This window comes from Tachypleus tridentatus, chromosome 2, assembly GCF_004210375.1.
Source record: "Tachypleus tridentatus isolate NWPU-2018 chromosome 2, ASM421037v1, whole genome shotgun sequence".
NCBI classification, from domain to species: domain Eukaryota; kingdom Metazoa; phylum Arthropoda; class Merostomata; order Xiphosura; family Limulidae; genus Tachypleus; species Tachypleus tridentatus.
Window position 1 is genome coordinate 110,518,095 of NC_134826.1, and position 20,898 is coordinate 110,538,992.

Genomic DNA, 20,898 nt, shown 5'->3' on the forward strand with positions numbered 1-20,898 from the left:
TGACCTATATTTTTTTATATTTAAAGTTTGAAGGAAACATATATTTCTTTAAGTGAAGATCTAAATAGATATACCTGATTATTGTCTTAAAATTTTATAATATAATTTGATTTAAATTATGTTTAATTTTTCTTAGGCTCACGATTTGTAACTGTTTTCTCTGGAATACTCTGGTCTGTCCCATCACGCTGTATAGTCATGGTAAGGCTATTATAGTTATACATGATAGTTGATACTGTTTTATTTTAACTAACCATTGAAAGTAGTTGTACTTGTGCAGTATATATTAAAATATACAAATTGTAGTGTCAAACCAAATAAAATAAACTCGTTAATCCATTTATTCCTATTAAATAAATGTTTTATACAAGTTACAAATGATATTGCACAAACCACATTATCAGGTAGCTCATTCATGTATTTATTTGATTAAGTGATAGGATCAATGCTTCTGTTATCTTTGTGCTCAATTTGAAGATTAAGATGAGGAAACAGGTATTTAAGGTATGGAGAAGACAGAATAAGCCTGAGTTAAGACCATATTATTTTTTTCTAACGAGATTGTGTGTACTGAAATATATCTTGCAGAGTGGGCAGCATCTGAATGCACTAGCAGTGGTATGCTTTGCACTTTATTCTTATTTGCCTGACCAAACAAAAATCAGTACCTCCACCCCTGAAAGTTACTAACTTGTTTAGTTAGTGAAAGTCAGTATCTTACTAAGGTCTCGGAGAAATTAATATTAATGTCCTGAAAAATAAAGGATGAATATAATATATTCTCATAAAAGGGTGTGAAGAGACAGTTGTATGCTGTATTACAAGTTTAATTAAACAAAAAAGACAAAGAACAAGCCTGCATTTCAGCTTCCAAAATTAAATGTTACCTACAAAATTCAACACTATTCTTAACATCTTCATTCTATTACTTAAGCATAGCCTCAAGAGGAAGATTATTAGCAGTTTTCAAAACCTGATTCAAGTCATCTCTAATGGAAAAGTCAAGTCTAATGGAAAAAAAATCCAAACTTTTAGGTTTTGTAGGTTGTTTCTTAAATGACTTCCCGTACTAGTAACTAATTTTTGTAATACTGCTAACATGTTTATTTCTATCCAGTAGTAAGTGGACAAAAAGTGTACATTGTATTCCAATTGAAGTGTTGGACAAGATTACAGTACACTCATTTAAAGGATTTCATTAGCAAGTAGTGAATTGCTGAAAGTTTTAACTGAACTTATTAAATGTTAAGTTTTATTTTGGATGAGTCTTTCATTTATTGTGTTTATACATGTTAATGTATTACTCTTTTAAATAACAGAAAATCTAAATTTAGAAGTTAATTAACAGTTAATGTATATATCAGATTTATGGTGTTTGCCAACAGTATTGATAGACAGTATATTTTAACATACAAACAAAACAATAATACAATTTATAATAATGGTTAGTACTAATTATTATTACAAATAATGATTTATATACAACAGTTTTACAAACTTATGCAATACTGATTATTATATCCAGTCTAGAACTGAATATTTTATCAATGACCCAGGTTCGTGATGAGCAAATTAATTTTGAGTTGATATTGTTATATCTCTCTGAAGCTAGCCAGCTTGATTGGCTTCACACAGCTGACTTTTACAGATAATGTGTAATGTTTTTGTAGAAATTCTAACGTTTGAAGTAATTCAGTGAAGTTGAACAGTTTGTAATATTTGAAATCTGAATGTTCGTGGTCAAATTCTGTAGTTTTTCCAATTAATAGGCATTAATCAGAATTATAGCTTTCTAGGCCTAGAGCATACTGACTATTTGTTTTGAATTTCATGCAAAGCACATACTGACTAACTGACCAACAATAATCTCTTGTCTTTTAATGCATCAGTTTGTTATATATCAATCATGTGAGACTCATTTATCAACATTAGCTTGTGACAGTGCTGTCTGTCACTAGTATTTTATATGTGCCTGGTACATTGTTGATACTTATGCGAAAGAACATTCTATGAATTTCGAGAACAGGTGGACTTGCATAATATAGAGTCAAGAATATATGTCACATGCAATAAAGAAAACTGTACAGAAACAAGCACTAAAATAAATTTACAACAGTAAATCTGTTACACCTCCCTCTTTAGAGAATTAAAAATTGGCATTATACAATTTTTAACTAAAAACACACACTATTAAATATAATACATTGTTAAAAGATTATGCACTTTCACAAATTGCATCATTACATAACCTTATGATGATAAAGTTACATAGTATGTGAAAGCACACAAAAAATAAAAATAATCTTATGATAATAAAGGTACATAGTATGTGAAAGTGCTTAAACACCAATGCTATACTTTAGCTTAACACAGTCAATTATTACATGACTAAGATGGTTTTTGAACATTGGAGTAGGTGTTAAAGGACTATATTGGAAATTTTCTTATGCTTTCTAGTCAATTGACAGGTATTACAAGTTTCTCAAAATTGAGAAACATCTTGCCTAATTTTTGGCCAAAAGAAATGTCACATAATTTTGTCATGTTTTATTCACACGTGAATGATTTCTCGTTGGGAAGTTCATGGGCAATTTTCAATATCTCAGAACAATATACTTTTGGAACAACAATTTGATAAGCTATAGCCCAGTCCTCTGAAGCTAGTACATTTGGTAGTCTCCATTTTCTCACGAGCATAGCATTTTTGAAAAAGTAACCATTTAGAACTTTCTCCAGCTTATTCATTTGGAGTGCATAGTTAAATAGTGATGAGATCTATGGATCTTTTTCTACTTACAGATCAGTTTGCTTCTAGCAAATGGAACTTCAGCAAGTGAACCATATCCCTCACATTTATCATTGTTAGTCATTAATGACTTATCAGTAGGACAGTTATTCACAAAATCCCTGTTGGATCCAAAAAATGTTTGAAACAAATCAATAAAATCATCCTCTGAGCGTGTCTTTGTTATTTGTTTTCGACTTAATTTGTTAGCCAGAGCTTGAGTCACAGCACACAAAGAAAATACATTTGGATTTACCCCAACAACATCATCCTTAGATGAAACTGTAATTTCCTCAGTAGCTACCTGGGGTACTGCAACAACTTTTCTCCCAGCAATAATGATGCACTCTTAACTGGTTGCAAAACTAGGTCTGATGTTAAATAAATGTTATGAAAAGAAACATTAACAAACCCACCCTCAATATCCTGAGAAATAAGACTTGCCAGTGGCAGAACTTGAATCTGAAGGCAATACACATTCTAACAACAATGAATGAATCACTCCAGTATCACATAAAATACTTATGGGCATGGGATTAGCAGTGTCATTTGTCAAAGACACAGAACCAGTAGACACAACTTCATTGCTCTCTTTATCAGAGGCTAAATCAACAAATCAGGTGATCTGGTGAAACCACATCCAGATGTAGACACATGCACTGGGTTGACCTCCTTTTCATCATCAATATCCAATAATTGGACATCACATGACCAAGTTATTTACAAAAATAATAGACAGGATTTGATGGTTTTGATAGTTTTATCTTGACTTTCAAATTTCTAACTAAAGGAGCTGCTTTTTTTTTTTTTTTATAAGAATCCTCAGCTTTAGTGGAATGAACAAATAAATACTGGTTTTTGCTATGAAGGCATGAATTTATTTTTATGAAAGTGGTTCTATGAGTTAAAATGTAATCATTGGAAAGAGATGCTGCTTTCTCTCATGTTTTAACTTTCTTTTCTTTCTAATAAGTTTTGAGGTCATCACTTGTACAGTATTTGAATTCCTCACACGTAATTGTCTTAGTTTGTCAAAACTGTTGCCAATATGCATAGAATTATGCTATTGATCAAAATAAACCTTTTTTTCATTAGTGAATTCTATACAAGTTTGACTATCTTGCTTGCAATAATCTTAACTTTTTGTGATGAGCCTTCAGTACTAACTTGTATTCTTTGAAGATAGCTAATTTAACCTTTTCATAATTGATGCAGTTTTCTGGAGAGAGAGCAATATAAGCTTGTTGGACTTTATTAGTCAAAGTACTGTAATAATAATGACCATTTGTTTCACTGTGCCATTCCATGGTTTGGGCAGCTTTCTCATTGTTAGAAATATTTATCAACTTTGTATTCATTAAATATTGTTATTCTAATATATTGATTGAGCTAAAAGTTGTCATTTTACCTTGGTCAATCAAATTTGAGTCTAATTTCCATTTCTTTCAAGCTAATTTCCTTTTCAGCTTTAATAGGAGCTTGCTCTTTTGGGGTGGTTTGTTACAGATTACGTTTTCCTGACCTACTCTTTGGTGACTTGTGTGGAATCTTCTTTTCATCATTTTTATTTCCATCCATCTCTCACATTTATTCCTGATTGGAACCAGATGCCCTTCTGTGTCCCATACATGCTTTTGGTTACTTTGTTACCATGAAGGCTTTTTTCTTTTGTTTCTCTTACACATAGTTTTATTCCTTGACATCATTTCTCTGTTTATGACATTTTTTTCCTTCCTCCCTTACAATTGGATGCAGCTTTTAGTTTGTTTGTTTTTTCTCCTCCTTATTTACTTCCCATAATCAGTTTTAGGTGTCTTTCTTCATACTGGGTGTCTTTTGTTTTACCTGCATCTCACCCCAATTGAAAATTAGAAGAACTCTTACTGCGACTGCACCTCATAGTTCATTTCCCTTTGTCTTCTTCAGGTGGCTGTTTTTTCCTTGTCAGGTCCATTTCATACTGTATGATCATAATGACTTAACACTTATATTTTCCATGGTCACAAAATGCACACTATTGAGGTGTGGAGTGTTCCACATAATTGTTTGCAGGTTTTTTATTATGATGTATTTGCTTCATTAATACATCCAAACTGTACTAAACCATGGACTTCATGGGTAAAGCATAAGAAGATAGCTGCTCATCCCTACTGTTTCTTTGATTGAATAAATTAGAAGTGGTCTTGTGATTACCAGTTCTACTGCCTTTGGTGTTTGTTTCTTCAGACTCTCAACTGCATTTTCATCCCCACTTTCTTCCATTGAAGTATGGGAGTCCTTACTACTTTTCATTTCCAAGTTTATCAAACATGATGAAATATGGTGGCATCCTTCTGAATGTGATATATAATACAAACAATAATGAATTTCATCAGTTGAGAGAAGGATGGAAGAGTTCTGTTGTAGATGATATGCCCTCTAATTTAATGCTCCATCTCTGATTCATTATATCGGGGAATGTTTTAGATATAAAGTGAACTTTCAAAATTGGAGTTCATCCCATTGTTTGGGATTCCTCATCCTATCCCTACATGGAGGCTATTTTCCAGTGGCTGGGATTTGCATTCAGAGCAGGAACAATCAACACAAGTCATCATGCATGTATTATTGGTGTCTCTGTTCCTTCACTCAGTTGGTCTCATGTTCACTGTTAGAATGTTATGGGTCATGGTGAATAAATATGCAGGTTGCTACAGTTTTTCCTTTTGCATTACCCCTAAAACAGTTGCATATACTAAGTATGATATTGTGCTTGTGTGGTTCTCATCTGATTGGTTTTGAGTGGGATGTTACACAATATGGAGGTATCTTTGTTATTCCTTCTGCCTGGATGTTGAGTTCCTCAATCAGGAACTTATCTTGGTAACATGGACTGTTCACATATCATCAGGCATGATATCTCCTTTTCTACTGAACTTGAGGTGAAGATGGTATGATCCTCTTTTCTAACCCCACCTGGTTAGGTTTTGGATTACAGCTAATTTGTTGCCCATATGATCCTCTTTTCTACCAACATGTGGATGTTTGTTCCCTTTGGCTGGGTTTTGAATTGTAACTGATTTACTAACAGTATGATTCTCATCCTACCCCCACATGAATATCAGTTCCAAGTGGCTTGGTTTTTGAAACAGTTGACTTGTTGAGTACAGTTCATTGTCCCATAGTTACTATACACCTTGAAGCACATTTTTTTACCCTCACTCATGTTACTGTAATCAAAGGGATTGAGATTAAGATATTAGGTGGGTCAGATCTCTGCCCAACCTTTGTTCTCTCCTTTTAGATGTAATCCTCTCACTTTCTGCTCATGTCTGCAACACCTTTCATAGCGAGTGTAGAGTAAACCTGTTATAAAAGTGGTGCAACCTTCTGCATGTGATCCTCTGCTGGAAACATTTCCCCTTTAGAGTGGTCTTCGGATACTTTCAGAGGTTGTTTCTTTTCCTCACACCTATCCCTCTGCCTATTTAATGTGATATTCTAGCTGTATCTGTGAGGGAAACAATGTATAATATCAAAAGTTATAATTTTCTTATACTGAAAATATATTTTTTATAGGTACTTACCTCCTATCTCATTTCTCACCCTTCCTCCCCAATGACAAGCAGTGCTTCCATTTTCTTCCAGAATTTGAAGTGATAGTGATTGAATAGAGGAAGTCACATGCATAAGGAAGAGTGGGTTGAACTCCTTTTGATGGTCTGTCACATGATGATTTACATGTGAGAAGTGGTTGAACAAAATTAGTTGTGGAGTATGTGGGAGCATGCAAAAAAAATTGTGTACAGAGAGCAGCACTGAATGAGAAATACAGGGTGTTTGGAAAGTCACTATGCACTTATATATTTATTAACAGACATGTTTCAATATAGAATACAGGAGGTAAATATGAATGACAATTATAAACAATGTTTAAAGTGTCCCCCATTGGCATCAATACAGGCTTGGATCCTTATTTTGTATCTAAACACCGCTATCAGTTGCTGGCTTGAAATAGACTGAATGAATGCTGTTATCGCTGCTTTCAAAACTCCACAGTGACTTTTGGAACACCCTGTACATTTTTTGTAAAGGAAAATTTTAACTTCAAACCCTTGTTGTTGATAATCTTAGTGGCGGTAATGTATACATTGGTGCTATCTGTTGTCTCAAAACCATTACAAAATGTTATACAAAATCCCTCCTAACAACTTCATCCATAGTGTAAAGACTTGTTTGTTAAACCAGAAGTTTTATGATGTGAATTATTCCAAAGAATACAAGCAGAAACTAGCTTTTGTCCTCATTATAAAACTTGCATGAGTAGAGTCTGATCTTTATATTTCTCTTAAAGCAATTGTAAACAACTGATTACAGCAATAAACAAACTATTCCTGTATACAACATATCCCCAATTTGATCATTCAATAGTGTAGCATTTTCTTCAATTTTACTTTCACTTTATGATAACAGTTGCAACCAATTTGACTTTTATTTTAACATTTTCATACCCCTTGGTGTGGATTCCTGTACATGGTGAGGGGGACCTCCCAGGGAAGGTTCTGTTCTTTCAGTTTACCTCCTCTGGGATCTAAACATCCACCCACGTGTTTGCCGCGCATGGTGACCCATGAAGGGGAAGAGATCCTTACCCTAACATATCACTTTGGCCCTAAATTCCTGTAGACGGGTAGCCTTTGAGTGGCCCCCCTTGGGTTAATCGGCTGGTCCACTTGGGCTAGAGTCAACCATGTACCAGTGTTGGAAGTTCTCAATGGGTGTTGTGGACATTGTGTCTGATGCTGGTGTTTGGGTATAGTGCTCACAAAACCCTGGCGTTGCTGCAATGTCCTTGCATGACATTGTAGTGCGTCCCCTCGTAGGGCTCCATGGTGGTTGGGGTCAGTGGGTACCGAAATTTTCCTTTTTTCCTATGGATCCTCCAACAAAAATTTAAATAGTGAAAAAACGGTCAATAGGTAAACGACCACGTCTTGAAGACTGAACAGCAATCTTCAACATCTGTAACACCTGTACCCCATATTCTTATATTACATTCTCTTTCAGAAAAACCTTAAGGGCAAATGTCCCCCTTTTTTTATTCAGAAGGGACCAGAGGGACTTGCTGGCTTTCCAAAATCGTAAAGAAGCTTCAATCTGGAGACATTGGCTGAAATATCCACATCCCAACACAGTGAACTCCTCTTGAATTCAATGACAATTGGGGATGTACCTATTGAGGTTACCCCTCATGCTACCTTGAATTCATCACGAGGAGTTATTGTTGAGAGGGATTTGAAGAATGTCCCCGAGTCGGAGATTCTCGCTGGTCTCTCCACTCAAGAAGGAGTTTCTGCAGTGAGGCGCATCTCCACTCTTAAAGACGGAGTTACACTGCCAACAAATATCCTCTTTTTGACATTTACATCACCACGTGCACCTGCCACCATCAAGGCAGGTTATCTAATTTGCAGGGTACGGCTGTACATTCCAAACCCTCTATGTTTCCAATGTCAGAGGTTCAGCCACTCAAAGACGTTCTGTCGTGTTTCCCTGACATTTGCTCGTTGTGGTGGCAAGGACCACGATGTCTATGAGTGTCACATGGACCAACATTGTGTCAACTGCAATGGTTTCCACCCTTCCTACTTTCGTTCTTGCCCAAAATGGGTGGAGGGAAAAGAGGTGTAGCATTTGAAAAGATTCATAACATTAGTTATCCTGAGGCTCGGAAATTACTGTCCGCCACTTCATCTCGGACATGTGCTGCTGCACTTCGTTCCACAACTGCAGAGGGAGTGCAGAGAAATCTCTCTGTAGGCACAGAGAATCATTTTCAAAACAAATGAAAAGCCTTTTGGCCTCCATGGTTAAAAAGGTTGGTGAATCGACTTCTACACCCATTTCTATTCCTCCCATACATTTCAACAAATCTCAAGATCCACATCCTTTGGTTTCAGATACAGGCATTTCTTCTGATACATCTTTTTCTCCCACCCTACGATGCAAAACAATCATTCGTTTGCATCTTTAGTCACTGGAATCCCCTTCCAATAACAAAGACCTTCCCAAATGACCCAGGGCAGGATCCATGGAGGTCGACAGACCTCCTCTGATTAAGGACGGTAAGAAAAAAAGACGTGGTCGTAAACAGAAGGGTTCTCCAGCCACTTCACCTACCTGTCATAAAAAATGGCCACCTTGATACAATGGAACTGTCGAGGTTTATGTTCTAATCTGGATGATATCAAAACACTGATTGCTTCCTACCATCCTGTATGTCTTTCCTTACAAGAAACATTTCTAAAACCTGCTGAGACAGTCACCATTTGACAGTTTTCTCTGTACAGGAATGACAGGCTGTGTGATGGACAAGTACATGGAGGGGTGGCACTATTGGTTGATCAGCATGTGTCTTTTTCACTCAACACACCCTTGGAGGCCATAGCCATTCGTGTTTCCTTGGGTCATACCATCACTGTTTGTTCTCTCTACCTTTCTCTTGGAGAGACATATGATCAATCAGACCTTGATGCTCTTGTTGAACAGTTGCTGTCTCCATTTATAATCCTGGGGGACGTTAATGCACATCATCCCCTTTGGGGAAGTGCTGTTATTGATGGGAGGGGTTGCTCTGTGGAGTGTATGCTCTCTGATCACAACCTTTCTCTTTTCAATACTGGTTCTTCCACTTATTTTCATGCACCTAGTCAGTCTTTTACTGCTATTGATCTCTCGGTTTGCTCCCTTTCATTATTTTTCCATTTTTCATGGAGGGTTGACAATAATCCACTAGACAGTGATCATTTTCCTATACTTTTGAGAGAGACTGGCCATGGTTGATGCCACCCTACCCACGTGCCCCCAGTGGAAGCTGGATCAGGCAGACTGGTCCACTTTCACTGCTCTCACAGAACTTGATCCTGCCATTGTGAATCAGCCATCAATAGATAACTGTGTGGCAGAGGTAACTGACTGTATTATACAAGCAGCTGCTCAGTGTATTCCTAAAACCTCGACACGTTTTCCACGATATCCTCATTCGTGGTGGAATCCTACTTGCCACTTGGCACGGAAGGCTCAAAAACGGGCCTGGGATACTTTCTGTAGATATCCCACACTTTCGAACTGCATCGCTTTCCAACGGGCCCGTGCACATGCAAGGTGGGTCAGATGTCAAAGCCAGAAGGAATCTTGGATTAAGTTCACAACTAGCATATCTTCTACCACTAGTTCTAAGGTCATACGGGACAGGATTCAAAGGTCAGTGGGCACTACAATTCTGTCCCTGTCTCCATCTTACTCTCTGATGGCCAAGAGGTAGCTGATATCCGGATCATCACCAATACTCTAGGTGAAAGCTTTTGCTGGGTATCTAGCACTTCTGCTTGTTCCTCCACCTTCTTGGCCATCAAGACTCGGGAAGAGCATTCACCTCTTTTTTTCCGAACTGACTGTCTCTTTGACTATAATTGTCCCTTTACACTGGTGGAACTGAAAATGGCCCTTCATCGGTCTGGCAGTGCATCTGTTGGACCTGATGATGTACGCTATGACATGCTGCACTATCTCTTTCCTGCTTCTTTTGATATTCTTCTAATTGTTTTTAACTGGATCTGGCAGGAGAATGTTTTTCCTGATGCCTGGTGCCAGGCTATTATCTTACCTTTCTCTAAACCTGGGAAAGACCCCAAGATTCTTTCAAACTACTGTCCAATTGCTTTGATGAGCTGCCTCTGTAAGACCTTAGAGAGGATGGTTAATACTTGTCTTGTTTGGTTCTTTGAATCAAACAACCTCCTCTCACCCACCCAGTGTGGGTTATAACTACAGCATTCCACCACGGACCACCTAATTCGACTTGAAACATCAATCAGAGAAGCCTTTCTCAAATGCCAACATCTTGTTTCAATATTCTTTGACATTGAGAAGGCTTATGACACAACATGGAGGTATGGCAGTTTGCGAGACCTCCATATATATGGGTTACATGGCCATTTACCCATGTTTATTAAAAATTTTTAATGGACAGGAGATTCTAAGTTCGTGTGGGTTCGACACTTTTTCGTTCTTTTGTACAGGAACTTGGGGTCCCTCAGGGCTGTGTTTTGAGTGTCACACTTTTTAGTATAAATATAAATGCCATCACTGAACAACTCCCTCTCACTGTTGCAAACGGGCTTTATGTCGACGACTTTCACATCTTGTGTCAGTCGTCGAACATGAGGTGTATTGAGCGGCAACTACAAACTGCCCTCAATCGTGTATTGAAGTGGACTATGGCTTTAATTTTTCTCTATCTAAAACTGTTTGCATGCACTTTTGCCACCAACGAGAAATTCACCCTGATCCTGAACTCCGTATCGGTGAAGTTTTGCTGCCAGTGGTCTTTGAGACCAAGTTCTTGAGGTTTATCTTTGACCATAAGCTGACCTTTATACCACACTTAAAGCAGCTATGGGTCAAATGCACAAGAGCACTGAACATTTTTCGTGTCCTCTCTACTGCCAGTTGGGGAGCGGATCAATGTTCTATGTTAAAAATATATCATGCTCTTATTCATTCAAAACTTGACTATGGATCAATGGTCTATGGCTCTGCCAGACCCTCAGCTTTAAAGATGCTGGACCCCATTCATCATCAAGGACTTTGACTCTGCACTGGGGCTTTCCGCACCTCCCCAGTTCAGAGCTTGTACGTGGAATCTTGTCTTTACTGTATTCTTCAAAACTTCGCTCCTTACCAAAGCATCTCACTTTGGGATGTGTTTTCCTTCCTCAGTGGGCCTTACTTTTTCAAAACAGATGATCTGCTTTTGCTCCTTTTGGCCTTCGTATCCAGGCGCAATTGGATGAATTGGTCCTGTCCTTGGATAACATTGCAGTATCCAATGGTCAGCCCATCCCCCCCCCCCCATGGGTTATTACAGCCCCCAAATGTGACATTTCTTTAAGTCATCTGAAAAAGGGAGATACTCCTGATTGGAAGTACCGTCTTTTATTTACTGAACATCTTTCGAACAATCATTCCATTCCAACTTATACGGATGGTTCCAAATCAGGTAATTCTGTGGGTTCTGCCATGGTTTGTTGTGGTTTGGTGGTTGCGCACAGAATCCCCTCTACAGCTTCTGTGTTCCCTGCTGAACTGTACGCCATATCTCTTACCCTAGATCATACTGAAGCTGAGGAGTATTCCGACTGCACTATTTATACTGACTCCCTTAGTTCTCTGCTGGCCTTGAAATCACTTCACGTTGGCTCACACCCTGTTCTCTCTGATATTCAAAACCGACTGGCCCATTTCTCATTAACATCTATTTCTATCCTGTTTTTCTGGATACCATGCCACATTGATATTCGCGGGAATGTGCTTGCAGACACGACAACTAAATCTATCTGCTCTGGCACTATCACCACTGTGTTTATTCCGTACATGGACTATGGTCCTGTATTCAAAGCTCAGCCACATGCCAGCTGGCAAAAAGCTTTTTCAAATAAAACCCAAAATTGGGCTTCAGCCATCTAGCTTCTGTAAGGTTCAAAAGGAGGAAGTTGTTCTAACTAGACTACGCATTGGTCACAGTTTTTTAACTCGTTTTCTTATACCTGGAACTGATGTATCAGTGTGTAGTTTGTGTAACACTCAAATCACTGTTAGCCACATTTTACTTTCTTGCCATCGTTACGACTCTCAACGACGGCACTATTTTAAATATGTTCTGTCCCAGGATTTGTCTGTAACATTGGACAGTCTTATTGGTGATGGTGACACTGTCAACCTTGATAAAGTTTTTAGTTTTTTAATGGCCATTAATCTTTTTAACCTCAATTAAGTGTTTGATATTTATTCATTATACCTTTTTAATTGTGGTTCCCTTATCACAGTCTCAATCTCTCTAGTTCACTTTGACATTGGAAAATGGCCAGAACATTAAATAACTCGACACCAGGACTGGAAAGGCTAACTTCAGGTGACTAATGCTGCTGTTTGAACTATCCGTTTCAACTACCCATTAGTTGTCCTGGCAAGTTGTTATTACAGTTTTGCTGCATGTCTTTTAACACTTTTATTACTTTACCTTTTGGTACTGGCTATAATGACACACAACCCAGAACCAGGACTGGAAAGGCCAACTTCATGTGACTGATGGTGGTTCTTGTACTTACCTGTTAGTCTTCCTGGCAGGTTATGATCATTACCATTCTGCTACAGGAAGTCCTTTACAACTTTGTAGACTGGATGTCAACATTGGTTTCATGCCATTTTATCTTTTAATTGCTGTTTTGTTTATACCTTTGTTTCCTTTTATGAATTTTACTACATTCACTTTACTTTTACCTTTTTACGGGACATTTGGCTAATTTTTATTACGATTTTGCTATATGTCTTTTAACACTTTTCTTATTTTACCTTTTGATAATGGCTGTTATGACAACATAACTCGGAACCAGGACTGGAAAGGCCGACTGATGGTGGTTCTTCTACTTACCTGTTAGTCTTCCTGGCAGGTTATGATCATTACCATTTTGCTAGAGAATGTCCTTTACAACTTCCCTTACTCTGCTTTCTCTCTTAACATTGTTGACTAGATGTCAACATTGGTTTTATGCTTTTTCTGTTTTTGAATGCTGTTTTGTTTCACCATCATTTTCTTTTATGTATTTTACTGCATTTAATTTATTTTTACCTTTTTACTGGGCATTTGGTGCAGATAGCCTAGCTGTTTTGTGCCATAAAACACTAAATCAATCAATCAACATTTTCATAGTTTTAAATTTCATATACATGGTAACAAATTAGCCTGAGTTGTGTTTAGTGAAGTTGCTTAAATTAAACTTAACAATATGTAGTTATTACTGTTAAACCATTTCTTTTTAAGTAGCTTCATTTCACACCTGAGATTTTGATGAATAGTTTTTTAATGTAGCTTTAGTAGTTGTCAACTGCAAAGGTTTTTTCTTTGGGTGTTGCTTGTGGTTAGAGCTGAATGATTAATTTGAATTGAATATATCAAATTGTATCATGTAATGTAATCAATTAATTTAAGTTATGATTATTATCACAAAAATAATCAATTGATCAAAATTTTACCATTTGTGATTTCTCATTGTTTGATTTATTAAAGGTTTTTCAATTCAGTTACTTAGTTACATTATATGAAAGTAATCAAATCATCAAAATAAGTACATCAGATTATTAACATTTTTGATATTTTTTCTGTCTTGGTTTTGTATGAGAATAGTCAGCAAGTTGGATTTAGTTGATTCATGAGCCAATGATTAATAAACTATAAGTGTTTGGAAAATAGTAAAACCTCTTGTTATAGTTGTTAGCTACAGGTGCATTTTATTTTGATTTGGCTTGTGATAGATGTTAACTGCAGGTGTGTTTTTGTTGGATGTGGCCTGTTATAGTTGCTGATTACAAATAGTTTTTATGAATGTGACTTATTTTCTTTTTATGATGGGTTGGGGTGCATGGTTTATGGTAGCTGTTAAATGCAGTTCTGTTTTCTTTGAACATTGCTTGTTGTTTTAGGTGTTGTTTATTGTAGTTATCTTTTAAATGCATTTTATTTGGTCATGTCTTGTGCTAACTGTTAACTTCAAATGTTTTCTTTGGTGTGGCTTGTGGGTTAACTGCAGATGTGTTTTCTGTGGGTGCAACTTGTGGTTTTTAACTACAAGCATGTTCTTTGCCTTGTGGTGGTGATTAATTGCAGATATGTTTTAGTTGGATGTGACTTATGGTAGTTGTTGACTACAGGTATTATGTGATGTAGAATGCATTTGTAACACAAATAATTTTAACAGTAATATGTAATGAATGTAGTCCTACTTGTACCATACCATGTTAATGTTTATTGCAAAGTACAGGGTGTTTGGAAAGTTACTGTGCAGTTTTGAAAGCAGCAATAACAGCATTTTTTCAGCCTATTTCAAACCAGCAACTGATAGCAGTGTTTAGAAACAAAATAAGAAGGATCCAGGCTTGTATTGATGCCAGTGGGGATCACTTTCAACATTGTTTATAATTGTCATTCACATTTACCTCCTGTATTCTGTATTGAAACATGTCTGTTAATAAATATATAAGTGCACAGTGACTTTCCAACACCCTGTATTTTACTTGGTAGGCTTAGTTAGTTAAAAAGGAGTGAAATTATGATTTGAAATTTTTGGTGGTTTAATATAATTTGGCTGGGAAATTTAGCAATTATTAAGGCAATGGTAATATTATAAATGACAGAACTTTAACTGATTAGGTGTTTCATACTGCAGTTAAATGGCAATGTTAAATTACAGCATGATGGAAAGGAGATTTCGATAGAGAATGACAATTTTAATATATGCAGTTATACGTAGTATGGTTTGATGAACATTCAAATAGTGATCCTAAAAGTGCCTAATCACATCTTGAAACAATGTTATATGATTGGAAATTTCCTAATGTTGCTTTTGGTTTTAGGAGCAGCCTAGAGAATTTTGTGAAACTATGAAACTTATAATTTGAATTCACCATTTGTAGCTATTTAGAAATCTACTTTATACATCAAACAGAACTTTACCACTTTGTCATAAATAGTGATAATTAGTAAAACAAGTACAGTTATCTATATTCACAAAAGAAATGCCTTTTTTTTTTTTTACATAATATGCTTCAGCAAAATATCTTTAGTTTCTCTGTTAGATTTTGGTTCAGTCTTTAACTTTAGAATTGAATAATGACAACTGTTTTTTGTGTTTTTTTCCTTTCCTTTCAGGCAACATCAGATGATAAGTCTTGGAAAAATGCAACCTCTATCTATGATTTTACAGCTAAAGACATTGATGGAAATGAAGTGTCATTAGAGAAATACAGGTGAGGCTAGGGAACTTCAAGTTAGTTGAAACTTAAAACTCGAGTTTATAAATTGCATTAGATTTTTATTTTCCAGTAGTCATTTTATGAAAATTTTTATTATTTTACAGAGGTCATGTCGTTCTGATTGTAAATGTTGCATCCAAGTGAGGAGCAACCAATAAAAACTACAATCAGCTGCAGACCCTTCATGAAAAGTACTCGGAGTCTAAAGGTCTGCGGATTCTTGGGTTTCCTTGCAACCAGTTTGGTGGTCAAGTATGATAACATTATAAAATATAAATGTATAGGTTTGTCTTTAAATAAGGTTAAGATAATCAGAAGTTATAAATTGGAAAACTTGTTTTCAAAAAAATAAATTGCTTCCAAAAGAAATAATTCATTTATTTGATTTCTCCCTCCATTGAGAGAAAATATTCTGATTTGTTTTGTTTTGGTGTGTGTGTGTGTGTGGGTATTGTGTGTTTTACTAAAACATTTTAGTGATAAGGATAAAACTTTGTACTGAGATTAAAGATAACAGATGCTGTTTATTTTGAAGGAAGGTTATAATTTGACATACATTGTTACACAGCAAAGCATTTCTGTACATATCAAGAGCTATAGTTTTCTTTGCCAATAATTTGCAGTCTTTTTTATTATGTTAATCTTAGAATATTTAAAACTGAGAACATTTGCAGTCTCTTTGCCATTAGCAACTAATCAGTTATCTTTTTATGTGAAAATATTTGTATTTTTGATGTTCTGTATATTGTATAGTTGAAAGTATGAAATCCTGAAGTAATGTTTATGCCACCAAATTGGGAGGTACATGTTTACTACCTTATTTATCCTTATATTTTTCATGAGACCTGTTTAGTGTTTTGAATACCCACATAATTAATTCTCATTATGCAACTTTGCTGTGACAGCTTTATCTGCATAAGTACTTCAGGAAGACTAAGAGGATTACTTAGTTAAAAATGAACACTTTTGATTGGTTATAATCCTGTACTTAAGAGAAGTGAATGTAGGTAAACAAGTATTTTCTTATTATATATTCTAGCTTTTCAATATTGGTAATTGGAGTTCTTGATTTGTAGGAAACTTTAGACATAGATTTTTGTGATGTCAAAATTCTAATTTTAAACAGTGCTGCATTCAATATACTATAAGACTAACTGAAATCCATATTTGGATGTGTTAATAAAATAGAAAAAGTCAAAACCTGTTAGAATGATACAGTGGTTTAAAAACAAGATAGGCTGTAGAAAGAAAACATGGTGTACAAATCAGTTAAGCAAATGTAGTTAATTAAGGAGCCCATTGATTAATCAATTAACAAATATTACCGATTACTCAGTTTCACTGAACACTTGGACTACTCTTGTCAGGATGAAAAGTTGGATTTCATTATCATTTGTATAACTTGCCAGTTGTCCCAAGCTGGATAATGTGATGTACATATATTTTTTTTTGAGGTAACATGTTTCTTAGATCTACAATATAGCAAACTAAACTATGGGCCATGCTTGTCTCAGATTTTGTTTTAAGAAAATGACCTAAAATTGAAGTAAATATAATCAATTAAAAATAGAGAATTAATAGTAAATTGAACCTGTTTGCTTGATTTGCAATATATGTGTATTTATTATGCTTCCAGTAATTAAGGTTATGTGTACGTTATGAACTCGGTAACAGGAGTGAACTTGACAATGGAGAAGTTCAAGTGTTGGGTTGAAATATATGACATTGTAAGCAAATATGTTTTTACTTGACCATTTGATATTGAACATTTTGTTTTCCATGAAGGAAGTTATACTTCACAATAAAGGAGTTTAAGTAAGAATTTCTATTGTAATTTGTTGCTCGTTGAACTGATCTTTCTGAAGTCTTGTTTCCAAAAGTGTATAAAATTTCATACTAAAATAATGTACCACTGTATGCTTTAAGATTTTTTTTTCTATAAAGAAAGTCTTTATTTCCATTTTATGCAGACTTTTGTGCATACTTGAAGACTGCAGTATTTGTACTAGTACTTTCCACTCTTGATTATACCTTCTAGGAAATAAGTTATATCAGAAACACAGTGTAAGGCATAATATAAGTATTTTCTAGGAGTAGAGGGAGTCTGTCATAGTACATATGCATAAGAAAATTATTTTTTGCATCTAAAACAATAAATTCTTCTTTCAGGAACCAAGTAGTGATGCTGATATTAAAGAATTTGTCAAAAAATTCAATGTTCAGTTTGATATGTTTAGTAAAATTAATGTTAATGGAGAAGATGCTCATCCACTGTGGAAGTACTTGAAGGACAAACAAGGAGGTATTTTGGGCAGGTACAAATACTTGTTACATAAGTTCTTAATTTCCAATAAAAATTTGTCAAAATGAGTTTTGGTATAAATGTAGTTTAGTGCTCTTGATTATACTTTGAAGTCTATTTTATTTATTGTTTTCTATCATTGTATTTCTACACAAAAACTGAGATGTGTACTGTTCAATCAACTTCTTCTCACTTTAACATATTGTTAATACATGCTTCCTTAATTTTATAGAATGTCCATTTCATTTTTGTTATTATTTCTCATTTGTCTTCCTATTAACATGGTTTGTGTGAAACCCATAAGCCAGAATCCAAACAAACATTTTTCAATATTGTACATACTTATTCTTTGATTAAGTTGTTCTTTTAGTACTAAGTAATGTTCATCTATTATTCACTTAGGCTTTACAACTGTTTACATCCTGTTTACGTGTAGTTCTACTTCTGGGTCAAGAGAGAATTAGATTATACTTTTTTTGTTTCAGCTTGATAAGTCTTATTTTTGGTTTACCCATATTTCTTTTTCATGAGTTTATTAATATTTAAGTTAATTATCTTCAGCACACATTACATATATACTAAACAATTTCTTATTGACTATTTATATTTCATCTTTCTTTATAGGTAATACTCTTTATATTAACACTCTGTTCAGGCATCATTTACTGCACATGGCACGAGACTTTAGTGGCTTACATTCAACATTTTATTAAACTACTTTTTATGTTATACCAGTTAGTATAGTATTAAAGTATGGATTATTAGCATATACATTTAAGTCCTTAATTTTATAAAGCAACATTTATAAAAATTCTGAATATCCCCTAATGGAGAAAGATGACAAGTTCTCTGTAGGCATCTCATTCTCTATTTTATTCCTCCTCCCCAATAAGTAAGAATTTCAACATAAATTACGTGCTATAAAATTGTCATTGCTCAAACAAACCATAATTTCTATAGCTTTCAATTTTGTTTGGTTATGGTGTCATCAAATAGAAAGTCAGTCACCCCCTTGCCACACCTACCTTTTACATCCTTTCAGGATTTATTAATAGTTCTCTCTTGTGTTTACTTGTACATTATATATAAACATTAGAAAGCCAAGGTTTTTATTTATCAAATGACATTAAAATATGTTGTGTTCTGAACAGAGAATTGTTCATTTCTGTTTTAGTACAAGCTTCTTTCCCATAGGAAGATAATTATTATCTCGGATAAATTTGTAATGGCTGTTGTCATATAGCTAGAAAGTTAGAAAAATTTTGGTAGAGGAAATTATCTTTATTTTGCAGGTTATTATTCTGTGTTCTTTGGTGCATTATTTAATTAAATCAATGTTGTATGATAAAGATATATCATGCTCTTACTCAATTGAAATTTGACTATGGATCACTTGTCTATGGCTCTGCCAGACCCTCAGCCTTAAAGATGCTGGACTCCATTCATTATCAAGGACTTTGGCTCTGCACTGGGGCTTTCTGCACTTCCCCAGTTCAGAGCTTATACATAGTCTCATGAATCTTCTTTGCATCTCTGCTGTGTTTGCAAATGTTTTTACTATATGCTTCGAAAATTCATTCCTTACCAAAGCATCTCACCTGGGGTTGTGTTTTCCTTTCTCTGTGGGCCGTACTTTTTCAGAACAGATGATCTGCCATTGCTCCTTTTGGCCTTTGTATCCAGGTGCGATTGGATGAATTGGGTCTGTCCTTGGATAACATTGCTGTATCCAGTGGTCAGCCCATCCCACCATGGCTTCTTACAGTCCCCATATGTGACCTATCTTTAGGTAATCTGAGAAAAGCAGACACTTCTGATTGGAAATACTGTCTGCTATTTGCTGAACATCTTTCAAACCATCCTTTCATTCCTATTTATACAGATAGTTTGAAATCATTTGAGTGTGTGGGCTCTGTCATGGTTTGTTGTAGTTCAGTGGTTGTGTGCAGAATCCCCTCTACAGCTTCTATGTGATCCAGGGAAAGAGAAATGGCATACAGTTCAGCAGTGAACACAAAAGTTAAGCAGTACTCAAATTGCACTATTTATACTGACTTGCGTAGTTCTCTATTGACCCATTTCTATTTAACATCTTCTGCTATCCAGTTTTGCTTGATATCGGGCCACATTGACATTCGTGGGAACGAGCTTGCAGACACAGCAGCTAAATCTATCTGCTCTGGCACTATCACTGCTGTGCCTGTTCCATACATGGATTATTGTCTTGTATTCAAGGTTTGGCTCCATGCCAAGTGGCATTTGACTTGGAGTGAGCAACGGGAAAGCAAGCTTTTCCCAATAAAACCTTATATAGACTTTGGCCGTTTTTCTTCCGTAAGGATTAGAAAGAGGAAGTTGTTCTAACTAGACTCTGCATTGGTCACAGTTTTTTAGCTCATTGTTTTCTTTTATTTGGAACTAGATGTACCAGTGTGTAATTTCTGTAACACTCAGATCATTATAAGCCACATTTTACTTTCTTGCCATTATGTCATTATGTCATTATGACTCTCAACGACAGCATTATTTTAAACATCTTCTGTCCCAATATTTGTCCATAATGTTAGACAGTGTTATTGGTGATAGTGACATTGTCTACCTTTAATGATTTTAGTTTTTAAAGGCCATTAATCTTTTTAGTGCCATTTAACTTTTTAATTTATACATTAGACCTTAATTAATGTGATTCCATTTTAAGAATCAAAATCCATCTAGAACGAGTCGAAGTTAGAATATAGCCGTAATGTTTAAATAACTTGAAAATAAGACTGGAAAGGCCAACATCAGGTGACTAATGTTGCTGTTGGAACTACCTGATAGCTATCGTGACGAGTTGTTATTAAAATTTTGTTACAAGTCTTTTAAAATTTTTATTCCTTTACTTTTTTTGAAAATGGCCATAACATCAGATAACTCTGAACCAGGACTGGAAAGGCTATCTTCAGGTGACTGACAGTGTTTT

The 20,898-nt window shown here is 35.4% G+C and overlaps 1 protein-coding gene across 3 annotated transcripts in view; it reads left to right on the forward strand.

The window, feature by feature from the left end:
• Positions 1-20,898, forward strand: part of LOC143244830 (glutathione peroxidase-like) — a 32,441-nt gene that overhangs the window by 3,479 nt on the left and 8,064 nt on the right. For all 3 annotated transcript variants that reach the window (XM_076490218.1, XM_076490220.1, XM_076490219.1), the window contains exons 2-5: positions 137-201; positions 15,531-15,628; positions 15,739-15,886; positions 17,804-17,949. In XM_076490218.1, the coding sequence (XP_076346333.1) occupies positions 137-201; positions 15,531-15,628; positions 15,739-15,886; positions 17,804-17,949 (457 nt within the window). The remainder of the gene's footprint in view (positions 1-136; positions 202-15,530; positions 15,629-15,738; positions 15,887-17,803; positions 17,950-20,898) is intronic.